Source organism: Nerophis lumbriciformis, linkage group LG01, assembly GCF_033978685.3.
Source record: "Nerophis lumbriciformis linkage group LG01, RoL_Nlum_v2.1, whole genome shotgun sequence".
Classification (NCBI taxonomy): Eukaryota; Metazoa; Chordata; class Actinopteri; order Syngnathiformes; family Syngnathidae; genus Nerophis; species Nerophis lumbriciformis.
In genome coordinates, this window is record NC_084548.2 from 14301365 (window position 1) to 14320000 (window position 18636).

The following is an 18636-nucleotide window of genomic DNA, read 5'->3' on the forward strand; positions in this document are numbered from 1 at the left end:
ATACTCAAGATGTTTTTTAATATTCAATTCAAATATTTTTATTATAAATTATTTCATATATTGTACTGTGCAATGACTAACTGTAATTGTAATAATACGATTTTCTTTTAATCCCATGATACTTAATAGTTATAGTTTTGGAAACTGACCCGGCAAAAAATAAGAAACGGATTAAATTGAACTAATCAGGCCTTACCGCGGTTTAACTCAGCCCTTTATACGTACTATATACATAATAACTTTGTAAATTTTTTCCAAACAAAAGACTGACATATTTAGATCTAATAGGCATCCAAAAGGTGAGATGCTTGAGAGATTTGAGGAAGAAAAAAAAAAAAGAATCCAAAAATAATATATATTCCAAATTCCCTAAACAGTTTTTCGTCTTGGCGGCCCTTAACTGCTATTACAATATGTATGTCCTAGAGCAGTGGTTCTCTAACTTTTTTCACCAAGTACCACCTCAGAAAACACTTGGTTTTCCACATACCACCATAATGACCAACATTAAAATGCAGTAGCCTAAGTATTCATTAAAAACACTATTTTGGCCACTGTAACATTACACACAATTTGAACAGTAACACTGTGTGTGAATATAGAAAAATAAAACACTGTACTTTAATCAAGTGATTCTTTAACATATCACAAATCAGTGTTTTTCAATCTTTTCTGAGCCTAGGCAAATTTTTTTCATAGAAAAAATTCCGAGGCACACCACTAGCACAAAACATAAAAAAATTAAACTCAGCAGCCAATATTGACAATAAAAAATCGTTCTCGCAATTGTTGGATATGAATTCAAACCATGACCAAGCATGCATCACTATAGCTCTTGTCTCAATGTCGGAGTACTGTCACGACCTGTCACATCACGCCGTGGCTTATTTTGACTTTTTTGGTGTTCTCCTGTGTGTAGTGTTTTAGTTCTTGTCTTGCACTCCTATTTTGGTGTTGATTGTCATGTTATGTACGGATGTACTTTGTCGACGCCGTCTGCTCCACACGCTGTAAGTCTTTGCTGTCGTCCAGCATTCTGTTTTTCTTTACTTTGCAGCCAGTTCAGTTTTAGTTTAGTTTTGCAAAGCCATCCCTAAGCTTCAATGCCTTTTGTTTATTTTTGGTTTAGGCATTAGATACCTTTTTACCTGCACGCTGCCTCCAGCTGTCATTTGAATATTGTGATCATGACAAACCATGTTCCTGACATCTACAAAGCAATTAGCTACCTGCTGCCACCTACTGATATGGAAGAGTATTACACGGTTACTATGTCAAGCTCTAACCAGCACAGACACTCAACAATGGGACATTTGCGGATTATAATTACTGGTTTGCAAAAAATATTTTTAACCCAATCAGGTGAAGTTATATAATCTCCCACGGCACACCAGACTGTATTTCACGGTACACTGGTGTGCCGCGGCACAGTGGTTGAAAAACACTGCACTAAATGGAGCCCGCGTACCAAAGTTTGAGAATCACTCTCCTAGAGTGTCAAGTCAGGACCTTCTCCAGACCCTGCAGTGCATGCGAGGATAGTGAAGAAAAGCTCAATCATTCCCAATGTGCAGGCTTGTATTATATTTTTGGAAGTGTCAAGAATACAATCAACATACAGAGCATCAGTGCAAAGTCGATTACAAGTTAAAGTTAAAGTACCAATGATTGTCACACACACACACAGACTAGGTGTGGTGAAATTTGACCCATCCCCATGTTCACCCCCTGGGATGTGAGGGGAGCAGTGAGCAGCCGCGGTGGCCGCGCCCGGGAATCATTTGGTGATTTAACCCCCAATTCCAACCCTTGATGCTGAGTGCCAAGCAGGGAGGCAATGGGTCCCATTTTTATAGTCTTTGGTATGACTCGGGCGGGGTTTGAATTAAACAAATATGTGATGATCAAATTATTAATCAATTGATTTCATGAATTAATTTGGATGCTATTTACACAGCTGAGATTATTTGATTTTAAAATACGTCATTTATATTAGTGCATGAAATACATTAATAAACTGAACAAGCTTAAGAAAAATCAACACAAAAAACACAATGTTCAGTTTTTAATATTTTTTCCCAAGGACAACCAAATGATTACAAACAGATACAACCACCATACTAAGTCCCTTGGTAAATTAATACATCTATATTATAGTGTAAAGCAGGGATGGGAAAACTATGGCTCGCGGGCCACATCCGGCCCGTTGGTTCTTTTAATCCGGCCCGCCAAATGTTCAAACAGAATTGAGCAAAGATCTGTTTTGAGAATTGCCACAACAAAACTGATAGTAGACTTTGACGCACTGGCAAAAAAAGGGTGATCAACAACACTGCTCCCACTAAAAGAGAATCTAAGTGTTAACCCTTTAATACCATTTTTATGTTTCTTTGATGTTCTGATATGATACTGTTGAAAATAGATGTATCATGATTAAATCAGCCCATGTTTGAGAAGCCTACTATTAGTTCCAACAGATATGATATATTTTGAAGTGCTTCATGTGCTCGCCCGGCCCGTCTGTCTAATTTTATTAAAAGCCAATGTGGCTCCTGAGCCAAAAGGTTTATCCACCCCTGGTCTAAAGTGTACATGGCTTCATTTTGTAACATAAGGATGTTATATAAAATGATAATATAACTACCGTATTTTTCGGAGTACAAGTCGCTCCGGAGTATAAATCGCACCGGCTGAAAATGCAAAATAAAGAAGGAAAAAAATATATATATAAGTCTAATTTTTTGGGGACATTTATTTGATAAAACCCAACACCAAGAATAGAGACAAGAAATTAAAAAAAATAAATAAATAAATAAATATATATATATATATATATATATATACTTTTTTATTTTTTATTAAATCAACATAAATAACACAATATATACATTATATATCAATATAGATCAATACAGTCTGCAAGGGATACAGTCCGTAAGCACACATGATTGTATTTCTTTATGAAAAAAGAAAAAAGAAAAAGTACAGTATATATATATATATATATATATATATATAAATATGTATACTTATATATATACAGTATATATATATATATATATATACACATATATATATATATATATATATATATATATATATACATATATATATACATATATATATGTATGTATATATATATATATATATATACATATATATATGTATGTATATATATATATATATATATACATATATATATATATATATATACATATATATATATATATATATATATATATATATACATATATATATACATATATATATATATATATATATATACATATATATATATATATATATATATATATACATATATATATATATATATATATATATATATATATATATATATGTATGTATATATATATATATATATATATATATATATATATATATATATATATATATATATATATGTATGTATATATATATATATATATATATATATATATATATATATATATATATATATATATATATATATATATATATATATATATATATATATATATATATATACACCCCCCCGCGGTCCGTTGACCGGTCCGCAGCTACAAAAAGGTTGGGGACCACCGTGTTATATGAGGCATAAATACCCAACTGAGAACGTGCCTGGTATGTTAACGTAACATATTATGGTAAGAGTCATTAAAATAACTATAACATATAGAACATGCTATACGTTTACCAAACAATCTGTCACTCCTAATCGCTAAATCCCATGAAATCTTATACGTCTAGTCTCTTACGTGAATGAGCTAAATAATATTATTTGATATTTTATGGTAATGTGTTAATAATTTCACACATAAGTCGCTCCTGAGTATAAGTCGCACCCCCGGCCAAACTATGAAAAAAACTGCGACTTATAGTCCGAAAAATACGGTACACTTGTGTCGTGGTCGATAAATCAAGGCTAAATTGGGTTCTCAGCACAAAATTAAAACATACTGCAAATGTACATATTTTCCGGACACTCTTTAGATCACAGCACTAACACTTTATGCGCGCCACAGAGCACTTTGTCCGGGTCCGGGGAAATGTACCATGATTTTCTTATCAGTGACTGAACATGCTTGCGCAGAAGAATCGCCCTGTCATTCATCCATTGACATTTTACGTGTGCTTATTCACGCAAAAAGAGCCCCTCAATGTCTCATATGCACGAGGACCTAAACACACGTAGCCCGGGATCTGCATGTATAGGCAGATCGGCCTTGTGTGAAGTCTCTTTGATTTCAAATATTTACAACAAATCAAATTAATGATATGTGTAAATAAATCTATTTGGTACATCATTTCGATGGAAAATATTGTACATCAATGCACAGTATGCTTACATTTGGACGTGACATAAGTAAATTGTAAATCTGTGCTGTAAAGTTCAAATTTGAATGACAATAAAAAGGAAGTCTAAGTCTAAATAAATAGCTAATGTGCTTTAAAAGGACTAATATTTGTGAAATATTGTAAAACACACGTTTAAGTGCAAATTGGGGTCATAGTCAAATAGTGCCACTCTTATTGAACCAGCTTAAATACAGAACATACATTTGATTAAAATATACAAGAAAATAACTTGATCACCATTAGAACCTACAAATGAGCATACTTGCCAACCCTCCCGGATTTTCCGGGAGACTCCCGAAATTCAGCGCCTCTCCCGAAAACCTCCCGGGACAAATTTTCTCCCGAAAATCTCCCGAAATTCAGGCACACAATATAAACAGCGTACCTGCCCAATCACGTTATAACTGTAGAATGATCGAGGGCGAGTTCTTGGTTCCTTATGTGGGTTTATTGTTAGGCAGTTTCATTAACGTCCTCCCAGCGCGGTAACAACACACAACAACAGCATTTCGTCTACCATAAAGCAGTTCGTCTGCCGTAAACAGCAATGTTGTGACACTCTTAAACAGGACAATACTGCCATCTAGTGCATTTGATGAAAGCAATTTTTGCGTGCCACACAGCAATGTATCATCAGTGAGGGCGTTCAGCATGGTTAGAAAAATAGTGACAAATAGAACAAGGATGGACAATTCAACCCTTAACTCAACAATGAGTAGATGAGTGTTATGTGTGTGTATATGTGTAAATAAATGAACTCTGAAATTCAAGTATTTCTTTTATATATATATATATATATATATATATATATATATATATATATATATATATATATATATGAAATACTTGACTTAGTATTTCTTGTATATATATATATATATATATATATATATATATATATATATATATATATGAAATACTTGATTTAGTATTTCTTATATATATATATATATATATATATATATATATACATACAGTGTATATGTATATATATATATGAAATACTTGACTTGGTGAATCCTAGCTGTAAATGTACTCCTCCCCTCTTAACCACGCCCCCGACCTCCCGAAATCTGAGGTCTCAAGGTTGGCAAGTATGCAAATGAGTAAACAAATTCGAAAACATTACCCACATTTTGCAATGGAATTCAAGCTTCAAATACAAATTCACTGCAAAAAACAAGCAATATCACACTTATCATATATTCTAATGTAAATGCGAGTAAAAAAGTGTTTCAAAATTATTCATCTAAACTATGCTCTGCTTCTTCCTACTCCTTTTCCGACATGCTGTAATGAGAAACTGGAAACATGTGACATATCATATTGTAATTGTATATATATTCAAAATAAACAAACACCATAACCATTACCATTATCTTGGGCAAATAACATTGGCATAGATTAACACAAATATGCGAGTAATAGGCTGACAGTTAATTCAATAATATTTTGACAGAGTTTCTGCATGTGTATAGTTCCTAACTAGAGAAAGAGTAGTATTAATAGGGCTGCTTACTGGCTAATTGTTTTAGTGTAGTCCTGGATGAGGCCTTGGAAGTACTGCTTTGTGTTTTTGTGGGGTTGAAATATGATGATGTAACATTTTGGGAGGAAATACCACAAAATAAAGGAGTAGTTGCAAGAGAGCACTGTCAGAGCAATCAGGGTTTGGAGGAACTTGCCTCTATAAAGCACAAAAACAGTTGCTAAGATGATCCAGCAGAGAGCTATCAGAAACAAGCAGAAGGTTATGGATTTAGCCTCGTTGTAATTTTTGGGGAGGTCTTTTCCCATGTAGGAGAAAATGAAGCAGAGGATGCACAAAGCAAAGAAAACAGCCATAGGAGCACGATCCTTTGCTAAATTTGTGTCGCAGGTCAGTATGATTTTGTCAGGAGACCACTGAGTGTCGTTGTACGGCTTGGGGGTGGAATAAGAGTAAGTACTGGCAATCAGGACGGACTGGGTCATAAACGTCCCTAAAATGACCAGCCACTGCCCGTGATATTTCATCCACCAGCTGTATAATTTGGGAAACTTGGCGGCCATTTTGAAAATGCAAACAATCTGGAAAGCGCGCACAGTAAAACATGCGATACATGTGGTGTAAAACAAAGAAAAGGGCCAGTTCCTCAAGACACACGACAAGCGGGTGGGCTTGCCGAAGAAGAAGACGATGCTCACACAGCAGAGAATCAGACAGCCCAAAATCAGGAAGCACATGACGCCACCGGCCGACCTGACGACTGGCGTGTTGTAGTTACGAGCAAAGACGACACACATGGTGACCGCCAGGCCCAGCAACAACAACATGGCCGCCAAGATCAATATGGTACTAATGTCTTGAAATGAGGCGTACTGCACCTGTCGCTGAGTGCATGAAGTACTGGCTGCTGTCGACCACTCTGTCTCCTTGCACGCCACACACGTGTACGGATCATCTGTGGTGCACACAAGTCAACACAGACTACTGCTTACTTGAGTTACACGGTTACAGGAAGGGTTAGTCATGAATTATTCTTGACTCTGTTCAGCAAAGAAACCAAACAATGGAACCTCTGAAGTGCAACAAATCGGAATTTGCAAGCATACCATATAAGGTTCCAATGTCCATTTCTCTGATGATGCAATTGTTGATGACTGAAGTGTTGATACCAATTTCAGGGAAACTATTCTCTCGAATGTATGCTGATTTTCACCCAAACAACAATAATAAGGGCGTGCCGTGATGTCACTACCTTTAGCGCCCTCTACGGCTTGAACAAACAGCTTTCCAGCCCAGTTACATGTTATATGAGGCTTCTGCAGACACACATAAGTGAATGCCATGCATATTTGGTTAACAGCCATACAGATCACACTGAGGGTGGCGATATAAACAACTTTAACAGTCTTACTAATATGCGCCACACTGTGAACCCACACCAAACAAGAATGACAAACACATTTCGGGAGAACATCCGCACCGGAATCCCATGCATCCCTAACTCTTCCGGGCTACTTTATACACCCCCGCTACCACCAAAGCCCGCCACCCCAACCCTGCCCACCCACACATCAACAACACCTCCCCACCCCCCGTGCGTAGATTGAGGTGGGCGGGGTTTGGTGGTAGCAGGGTGTGTAATGTAGCCCGGAAGAGTTAGGGATGCATGGGATTCTGGGTATTTGTTCTGTTGTGTTTATGTTGTGTTACGGTGTGGATGTTCTCCCGAAATGTGTTTGTCATTCTTGTTTGGTGTGGGTTCACAGTGTGGCGCATATTAGTAAGAGTGTTATAGTTGTTTATACGGCCACCGTCAGTGTGATCTGTATGACTGTTGAACAAGTATGCCTTGCTGTCACTTAGTGTGTGAGCAGACAAAATGTGACTGGGCCGGCACGCTGTTTCTTAGGTGAAAAAGCGGACGCGACGACAGGTTGTAGAGGACGCAAAATGCAGTGCCATCACGGCACGCCCTCAATTTTGTTGTCCGGGTGAAAATCGGAGAATGTTTGCCCTGGGAGAGGCAGTGAAATCCGGAAGTCTCCCGGAAAAATCGGGAGGGTTGGCAAGAATGCAGCTGAGCCGCATCAGAGTGGTCAAAGAGCCGCATGCGGCTCCGGAGCCGCGGGTTGCCGACTCCTGCCCTACACAGATTGTAAATAATCAAATGTAAATAATCAAATGTAGATACTTTTTCTTGTGCTTTCTGATCTCTCTCTCTCTCTCTGTCCACTACTTGCTGTACATATCCTACCAAGTCAGACCTACACTGTTTCAATATCCATTTCTCTGTTCTCAATTGTTGATGACTGAAGTGATGATAACAACCAAACCTAACCCCCCCCCCCACACCCCGAATTGTAAATAATGTAAATAATTCAATGTATACACCCTGATGATTATCTTGTATGATGACTGTATTATGATGATAGTATATATCTGATAGTATATATCTGTATCATGAATCAATTTAAGTATTGTCGGGTGTTACCATTTAGTGGTCAATTGTACGGAATATGTACTTCACTGTGCAATCTACTAATAAAAGTTTCAATCAATCAATCAATGATGACTGTATTATGAAAATAGTATATATCTGTATCATGAATCAATTTAAGTGGACCCCGACTTAAACAAGTTGAAAAACAAATTCGGGTGTTACCATTTAGTGCTCAATTGTACGGAATATGTACTGCACTGCGCAATCTACTAATAAACGTTTCAATCAATCAAAAAAGGGATGGTTATTGTTTACATTTGAACCAATTTACTACCAAATCGGTACATGAAACACGGCGCCACATTTAACAGTGGGGCGGCATGGCGTAGTGGGTAGAGCAACCGTGCCAGAAACCTGAGGGTTGCAGGTTCGCTCCCCGCCTCTTACCATCAAAAAATCGCTGCCGTTGTGTCCTTGGGCGGGACACTTCACCCTTTGCCCCCGGTGCCACTCACACCGGTGAACTGAATGATGAATGATAGGTGGTGGTCGGAGGGGCCGTTGGCGCAAATTGCAGCCACGCTTCCGTCAGTCTACCCCAGGGCAGCTGTGGCTATGAAAGTAGCTTACCACCACCAGGTGTGAATGAATGATGGGTTCTACATGTCAAGCGACTTTGGGTACTTAGAAAAGCGCTATATAAATCCCAGGTATTATAACAGTGAATGCACATGAAAATAAATGGTAACTTATTTTGACTGTCACAGCATATGCTTTACTAACAGACTGATGGATAACTTGCTCTAAAATATTTAAGTATTTATTTTTGATAACCAAAAGAAAGAAATGCTAGCAATTCTTGTTGCAAAATCAGAGTATTAAGTGTAGAACACACCCAATTGCGGGTAGTAAATGTTTCTATTAAAATTGAAATAACAAACAGTTCATTTAGCCAGAATGTGCTTTATTTTTGTAGGCCATAAAAATACTGAGGCGGGCCATTTTTAAATAATATAGCAGGTCACTTTAAAAAAATGTGGCAAGTCACAATAAATAATGTAATGGGTCATGTTAAATGATGTGGCTGGTCACTTTAAGTTATGTGGCAGGCCACTTTAAATGATGTGGCAGGTCCTTTTAAATGATGTGGTACCTGACACCTGTGCTATGCACTTTTATCCATTCAACTAAGTTGCCTTTACGCTTGACAGGGCTTAACTTATTTTCACAGTTGGCTGGCTGACAAAAACAGTTTAAAAAGTGAAGTACTGAATAGTGAGGAGCTTCTTTGTACTATTGATTGATTGATTGATTGAGACCTTTATTAGTAGGTTGCACAGTGAAGTACATATTCCGTACAATTGACCACTAAATGGTAACACCCGAATAAGTTTTTCAACTTGTTTAAGTCGGGGTCCACTTAAATTGATTCATGATACAGATATATACTATCAGATATATACTATCATCATAATACAGTCATCACACAAGATAATCATCAGGGTGTATACATTGAATTATTTACATTATTTACATTATTTACAATTCGGGGTGTGGAGGGGGGGGGGGGGGTTAGGTGTGGTTGTTATCATCAGTCATCAACAATTGAGAACAGAGAAATGGATATTGAAACAGTGTAGGTCTGACTTGGTAGGATATGTACAGCAAGTAGTGGACATATATATATAGAGAGAGAGAGAGATCAGAAGGCATAAGAAAAATATCTGCATTTGATTGTTTACATTTGATTATTAACAACAATCCGGGGAGGGTGTTAGTTTAGGGTTGAAGTTGCCTGGAGGTGTACTTTTATTGCGGTTTTGAAGGAGGATAGAGATGCCCTTTCTTTTATACCTGTTGGGAGCGCATTCCACATTGTTGTGGCATAGAAAGAGAATTAGTTAAGACCTTTGTTAGATCAGAATCTGGGTGTTGTGGTTATGGCGGTCATTTACGTTAAGGAAGTAGTTTGACATGTACTTCGGTATCAGGGAGGCGTAGCGGATTTTATAGACTAGGCTCAGTGCAAGTTGTTTTACTCTGTCCTCCACCCTGAGCCAGCCCACTTTGGAGAAGTGGGTAGGAGTGAGGTGGGATCTGGGGTGGAGGTCTAGAAGTAATCTGACTAGCTTGTTCTGGGATGTTTGGAGTCTAGATTTGAGGGTTTTGGAGGTGCTAGGGTACCAGGAGGTGCATGCGTAATCGAAGAACGAGAGTTCCCGCCAGAACCCTCATGGTGCTTTTGTTGACCAGAGAGGAGATTCTATAGAGAAATCTCGTTCGTTGGTTGACCTTTTTGATTACCTTGGTTGCCATTTTATCACAGGAAAGATTAGCCTCTAGAATGGAACCTAGGTAGGTGACCTCATCTTTCCTGGTGATAACAATGTCACCCACTTTTATAGTGAAGTCAATTGCATAACATTTAATATTAAAATGTGGTTTGAAAAAGTTAGTACTGTTTTTTTGTCGACCACACACTCTTACCCTTGGTGCAGATTAATACAATTTCCATTATATCCTGTGAGGAAAATGTTCTTCTGGACAATCAGTGATGGAAATGTTAGAATAGAATAAAGCATGTGTGTCAAACTCAAGGCCCGCAGAAGCATGGAAATAATGTAAATCAATAACCAATAATCAAATGCATAGATCAGGGGTCGGCAACCCGCGGCTCCGGAGCCGCATGCGGCTCTTTGATCACTCTGATGCGGCTCAGCAGCTTACTTGCTGAACCCCCCAATTTTCCCGTGAGACTTCCGGATTTCAGTGCCTCTCGCAGAAAACTTCCGGGATTAATATTCACTGATTTTCACCCTTACGGCTATAATAAGGGCGTGCCATGATGGTACAACATTTGGCGCCCTCTACAATCTGTATTAACATCGTGCCAGCCCAACACTTATTATACGATATACATATTCTGCTTGCACACGTACGTGACAGCAAGCATACTTGGTCAACAGCCACACAGGTTACACTGACGGTAGTGATATAAAACAACTTTAACACTCTTACTAATAATGCGCCACACTTTGAACCAAAACCAAACAAGAATGACAAACACATTTCGGGAGAACATCTGCACCTTAACACAACATAAACACAACAGAACAAACACCCAGAATCCCATGCAGCCCTGACTCTTTCGGGCTACATCGGGGGCGGGTATAATGTATCCCGGAAGAGTTAGGGCTGCATGGGATTCTGGGTATTTGTCCTGTTGTGTTTATGTTGTGTTACGGTGCAGATGTTCTCACAAAATTTGTTTGTCATTCTTGTTTGGTGTGGGTTCACAGTGTGGCACATTATTAGTAAGAGTGTTAAAGTTTTTTTTTTTTATACCGCCACCGTCAGTGTGACCTGTGTGGTTGTTGACCAAGTATGCCTTGCTGTCACCTACGTGAGCAAGCGGAAGCTCCATATAATGTGTGGCTGTTCTGGCACGCTGGTTGTAGTGGGTGCTATATGCTGTACCATCATGGCACGCATGAAGCTGACAAACACTGTTCATTTAAAACCCACGTGCCGCATCAGCTTTCAAATTCCACATAAAGATGTGGGCAGCGTGTCTGAGACCCCTGGTTAATACATAGCACAAAACAAAAATAAACCTTTGTATGCAGTGTTAATTAATTTAAAATTTCAAAAAAAAATTGCGGCTCCCATTGTCTTCTATAATTTGTGAAACTGGTCAAAATGGCTCTTTGACTGGTAAAGATTGCCGACCCCTGGCATAGATAATTGTGCGATATTAATGAGGCGATTATATATTCAAATTTGATTTGAGCCGAGGATGTCGTTGTGGCTTGTGCAACCCTTTGAGACACTCGTGATTTCGGGCTACATAAGTAAACATTGATTGATTGATATTAAAATTCACATATATTCACTGTTACAAGTGGCCCTCTGAGGGCAGCCATAACTACATAGGGGCTCTCAACGAACATGAATTACATTATTGTCTAATTAGCATAAAACAAGCTCTACAACGGCCGCGCTGCATGTGTATGGTCTTCATGATGATGTACCTGTGATGTTGATGTAGGTTCCTTTGGGACATTCCTCACACGTGAAGCAACATTTGTAAATCCCGTCTTGTTTCTTTGCAAATCCTACAGGACATTCCTGAGAGCATCGCGACGTTGGAACCTGCACACAACACAAAACCGCAGCAAGTTACATAAAAAAAAAATGTGATACCTTCCTGCATGTGTGAAAGGGAACTGATCTTTTTTTATTTACAAACTACTGATTTTGGTTAAGCTAGTTAGTGCTTCACAATTTTGAGGGGAAAACATCTTTATCTTGATTTTTTCCAAGGTTTTGAAATACAGGAAGGTAACACTTCACCTTCCAGGGAATATTAATCCTGCCATTCAATGCCAATCTTATTCGTTAAACGTTTGTACAAGTTTAAAACAATCGCAATCCAATTTTTGTTTTTTTAGCCTGTCAATGGGCTCGTTCATTGTATGTTAGCATTAAGTTAGCAGCATCAGAGCTAACCTTTATCCCGTATAGTTGCATTGCTTATTTCAGTTTATTCCAAACTGCATTGGCGATTTAACATCATTCCTACATGGATGTGCACTTTGTGTGTGTATTAATGGATTTTTTTTTGTGTGCTCAGTTTTACAGTAACGTCGTTGTGGAGACCATCAATATCCAACGTCAAGTTGGAGGTTCTTTAAAAGGACTGTGCAGCATGTGTTACATTGTAGTAATAAAATAAGCAGAAACAATTAAAAAAATACAGCCAAACGATATAACAATAACAAATATGACGATGTTATTAACTGTAACACAAGTGTAAGTCTAAAGCCACGCCCCCACCACTCCTGGTCACGCCCCCTCCACCACCAATTTATTAGCAGACTTCCTAAAAGCAAAGTACCATATTTTTCACCTTAAAACAAGAGTTTAAATTAGAAAAAAATTATTGGTTTGTAATATATTGAAAAATGTCTTTTTTTTTAAACACCATGAAAACTTTCATCATGTTTATGTGCATACTACTGATGGCGCACTAGACAAGACACCTTTCACGTTACCGTTAAGTATCCAAACTATTAATTTCAGATCTAGTCTATATAATCTCATTCAGGGTTTATCTCATACTACTCAGCATTTTAATATATAACAGTGCATCCAGAAAGTATTCACACTACTTGACTTTTTCCACATTTTGTTATGTTACATGTAGCCTCATTCCAAATTTGAGTACATTCATTTTTGTCCTTCTACACACAATACCCCATAATGACAATGTGAAATGTAATTTTGCAAATGTATTAATAAAAAAAATCTACGAAATCACATGCCAATAAATATTCACTGCATTTGCTCAATACTTTGTTGATAGTTAAAGTACCAATGATTGTCACACACACACTAGGTGTGGTGAACTTTGTCCTCTGCATTTGACCCAACCCCTTGTTCACCCCCTGGGAGGTGAGGGGAGCAGTGGGCAGCAGCGGTGCCGCGCCCGGGAATCATTTTTGGTGATTTAACCCCCAATTCCAACCCTCGATGCTGAGTGCCAAGCAGGGAGGTAATGGGTCCCATTTTTATAGTCTTTGGTATGACTCGGCCAGGGTTTGAACTCACAACTAACCGATTAGGCCACTGAGTATGTTGATACACCTTTGGCAGCAATTACAGCCTCAAGTCTTGAATACGATGCCACAAGCTTGGCACACCTGTCTTCGCCCATTCCTCTTTTCAGCACCTCTCAAGCTCTAAGTTGGATGGGAAGCATTGGTTTTTATCCTAGATGTCTTTGTACATTGCTGCATTCATCTGTCCCTCTACCCTGACTAGCCTCCCAGTTCCTGCTACTGAAAACCACCCCCACAGAATGATGCAGCCTAAGCCCGTAACTAGGATTTGACAAATACCGAGGTCAAAAATTGGTTGTGCAAGAGGAACTTTGAGAGGCTGAAATCATGGGTATCACAGCACCATATAAATATTACCTTGAGCAACACAATTCCTTTCCAGAATAACAAAAGCTTTCATTGAGGTATGAACTAGGGTTGTACGGTATACCGGTATTATTATAGTACCGCGATACTAATTAATCATATTCGGTACTATACTGCCTCTGAAAAGTACCTGTCCCCCACGCCCTGGCCTCATGACATTGCTGGTTTTACGAGCAGACGAGCATATTAGGTAGCGCACAATCACGGAGTACTTATAAGCACACACAGTGTGTAGACAGAAAAGGGAGAACGGACACATTTTGGCTTAAAAAGTAACGATAAAGGTGAAGTTATAACACTGAAACGCCCACCAGAAGAGGTGCTTTAAGACATGCTGAAGGCCGAAGTCCAGTGTTTTAGCTACTTCTAAATCACTATTCCTCGCCTCCATTTCGACAAATAAAGTACATTTCTTACAAGTATCATCCCTGCAGGACAAGGAATAGCTCAACATGTTTCACTACACACCGTAGCTCACCAGCGTCAAAATATAAACAAACACCATTGGTGGATCTACACCTGACATCCACTGTAATGATATCAAGTACAGGAGCGTATCTAGTCGATACTACTATGATTACGTCAACATTTTTTGGGCATCACAACATCTTTCGGTTTTTTTTAAATTTATATTACAATAATAAACTCAGGAAATATTTTCCTGGACACATGAGGACTTTGAATATGACCAATGTATGACCTGTAACTACTTGGAATGGGGATTGATACCCAAATTTGTGGTATCATCCAAAACTAATGTAAAGCATCCAGACAACAGAAGAATAAATTATTACATTTTAACAGAAGTGTAGATAGAACATGTTAAAAGAGAAAGTAAGCAGATATTAACCGTAAATGAACAAGTAGATTAATAATTCATTTTCTACCACTTGTCCTTAATAATTTTGACAAAATAATAGAATGGGAAATGACACAATATGTTACTGCATACGTCAGCAGACTAAATTACGAGCCTTGGTTTGCTTACTTACTAATAAAAGACGAGTTGTCTTGTATGTTCACTATTTTATTTAAAGACAAACTTGCAATAAGAAACATATGTTTAATGCCGTAAGATTGTTTGTTAGAATGAATCCAATAATGCCATTTTTTGTTGTACCCTTTATTTAGAAAAGTATCGAAATAATTTTGGTACCGGTACCAAAATATTGGTATAGGGACAACACTAGTATGAACCATCTATCACTCATTAACATATTTGATAATGAGCAGGATTTTGCTTAATTTTCTAAATTTTAGCCTATTAAACAATTTTAAAATCATTAAAACATAAATTTAAAAACCATAAAAGATTTTCATCCATGCCCGGGATTTGAGCCCAAAAACTTCCACTTTGTAATGTAGGTACTAATGACATCCACCACACAGCCGACAGAAGTAAAAGTGGAAATTTGGTCATCCTATTCTCATTAGTGATAGAGCATGACGCGGCCAGGAATACGTTTGGGGTAAAATATTAAATGAAGCGTCTGTCATTCAATAGTTTACATTTTAATGTGCTTATTCACACAAAACACCTACTGATCGCAAAGCCCTATATGCATAGCGCCTATTTTGCATTTAAGATTAACATTATTAGACTGCTGCCCCCGTGACCCGACCTCGGATAAGCGGAAGAAGATGGATGGATGGATTATTGTACAGACAGCGTTTCACAGCAGTTTCATTCATGTGATCGTACATTGAGAAAAGGATGATCTACCGCAGTGTTTTTCAACCTTTTTTGAGCCGAGGCACATTTTTTTTATTGAAAAAATCCAGAGGCACACCGCCAGCCCAAATAATTTAAAAAACGAAACTCCGTTGACAGTAAAAAGTCGTCGCCGCAATTGTTGGATATGATTTTAAACCATAACCAAGCATGCATCACTATAGCTCTTGTCTCAAAGTAGGTGTACTGTCACCACCTGTCACATCACGCCGTGACTTATTTTGAGTTTTTGTTGTTTTCCTGTGTGTAGTGTTTCAGTTCTTGTCCTGCGCTCCTATTTTGGTGGCTTTTTCTCTTTTTTTGGTATTTTCCTGTAGCAGTTTCCTTTGAGTGATATTTTCCCGCATCTACTTTGTTTTAGCAATCAAGACTATTTAAGTGATTTTCATACTTCTTTGTGGGGACATTGTTGATTGTCATGTCATGTTCCGATGTACTTTGTGGATGCTGTCTTTGCTCCACAGTAAGTCTTTGCTGTCGTCCAGCATTTTGTTTTTGTTTACTTTGTAGCCAGTTCGGTTTTAGTTTCGTTCTGCATAGTCTTCCCTAAGCTTCAATGCCTTTTCTTTATTTTTGGTTTAAGCATTAGACACCTTTTTACCTGCACGCTGCCTCCCGCTGTTTCCGACATCTACAAAGCAATTAACTACCGGCTGCCACCTACTGATATGGAAGAGCATTACACGGTTACGCTGCCGAGCTCTGGACACCACCAACACACAACAATGCCACATAATTTGCAGATTATAATTACTGGTTGTCAAAAAATATTTTTAATCCAAAAATTACATAATCTCCCACGGCACACCAGACTGTATCTCACGGTACACTAGTGTGTCGCGGCACAGTGGTTGAAAAACACTGATCTACCGCATGGTGGCGTACTGTACAGCGCACACGATGTGCTACACAAAGCACATTTACAGTCAGTCATATCATCTTTTTATCAGCTAGAAAAAAATACCGAGAACGTGACCAAGCTTGTGGCATCGTATTAACAAGACTTGAGGCTGTAATTGCTGCCAAAGGTGCATCAAATGACTGTGAATACTTATGTACATGTGATTTTTTTTTTTTGCAGAAAAAATACAAAAAAACTTTTCACATTGTCACTATGAGGTATTGTGTGTAGACTTTTGAGGAGAAAATAAAACATGTATTCCATTTTGGAATAAGGCTGTCACATAACAAAATGTGGAAAACGTGAAGCGCTGTGAATATATTCCGGATGCATATATTCATATTTTATTATATTATTAAATATAAATAATTATTTAGATCTGACATCAATTGAGCACAAAAAAAACCTTTTTAGCATTAAAAAAAATTATTTTGGGGGTTTGAAAATATGAATTTCAAAAACGATTTTGAAACTATTACTGCTTTAAAATTAACATTACCATCTACCAGCCAGGCATACACACTACAAAGTTTTGAATCAAACATTTTCAACAACCTGATGGGAAACTGTTCATCTTTTTATTAGATATTATAAGTGCAATTAATTGTACATCCAAATTCATTCTTTTCACAGCTCTCTTGGCACAAAAAACTGCAAATACTAAATTTGACACTAGCAAATATCATCTTGACCAAAAAATGAGGATAGATAACTTACCATCCCGTTTCCATGCCAACGAATCTTGCTGTCATTAATAAAAAAGTTATTTAAGGAGGGAAAATCATAAAACCCAGCCTCCTCTATGTCCCCGCTCTGGTTCCAGAAGACGATAAAATAAGATCCAAACTTTGGATCCCCGTGCTCATCAAAGTGAATAGTCTGGTTTAAAAGAGAGAAGTTTGACTTCTTCAGCTCTGCCAGAACCTGATGGAAGAAGCATTAAGTGAGACTACACACATGCACATCATTTTATGGCTATTTGCTATAAATAAATGATAAATGGGTTGTACTTGTATAGCGCTTTTCTACCTTCAAGGTACTCAAAGCGCTTTGACACTACTTCCACATTTACCCATTCACACACACATTCACACACTGATGGAGGGAGCTGCCATGCAAGGCGCTAACCAGCACCCATCAGGAGCAAGGGTGAAGTGTCTTGCTCAGGACACAACGGACATGACGAGGTTGGTACTAGGTGGGGATTGAACCAGGGACCCTCGGGTCGCGCACGGCCACTCTTCCACTGCGCCACGCCGTCCCTCTATAGGACAGAGGTGTCCAAAGTGCGGCCAGGAGGCTATTTCTGGTCGCAATGGAATGTTTAGAGGCCCGCGGCACATTCTAAAAATACTATTAGTAAGGTTCCGATTATTTCACATCAAATATTCCACTTTGAAATATTTTTGGGGGAAAAAAAGCCACATTTTGTGGGTTTGACATAAAAAAGGCCACAAAACAAAGAAAAAAAAAAACATTACAAATAATTTATAATCGACAGACAGATCTGAAGTTGATCTAGAGATTAAGGCATTGAAACTAAAAACATGAAAAATGATGTTTGACAAATTTTCAGCAATTTTATGAGTGCAGCCCTTTTGGATTCTTGACAATTTTAGTGGGATTTAAGGTCAGATTCATTGCTCAAAAATATCAAAAATCAAAATCAATGTTATTAATTATTGACCTATTTATGGTTTCATTTACTTCATATCAATTATTCCACTTTTA

The 18636-nt window shown here is 37.9% G+C and overlaps 1 protein-coding gene across 1 annotated transcript in view; it reads right to left on the reverse strand.

The window, feature by feature from the left end:
* Positions 1–5695: 5695 nt before the first annotated feature.
* LOC133621652 (taste receptor type 1 member 1-like) overlaps positions 5696–18636 on the reverse strand; it is a 23131-nt gene continuing 10190 nt past the window's right edge. Inside the window, exons 4-6 of the mRNA XM_061983882.1 lie at positions 17623–17829; positions 12317–12437; positions 5696–6800 (exon numbers count right to left, since the gene is read on the reverse strand). Coding sequence (XP_061839866.1) covers positions 5872–6800; positions 12317–12437; positions 17623–17829 — 1257 coding nt within the window. The 3' untranslated portion in view covers positions 5696–5871. The remainder of the gene's footprint in view (positions 6801–12316; positions 12438–17622; positions 17830–18636) is intronic.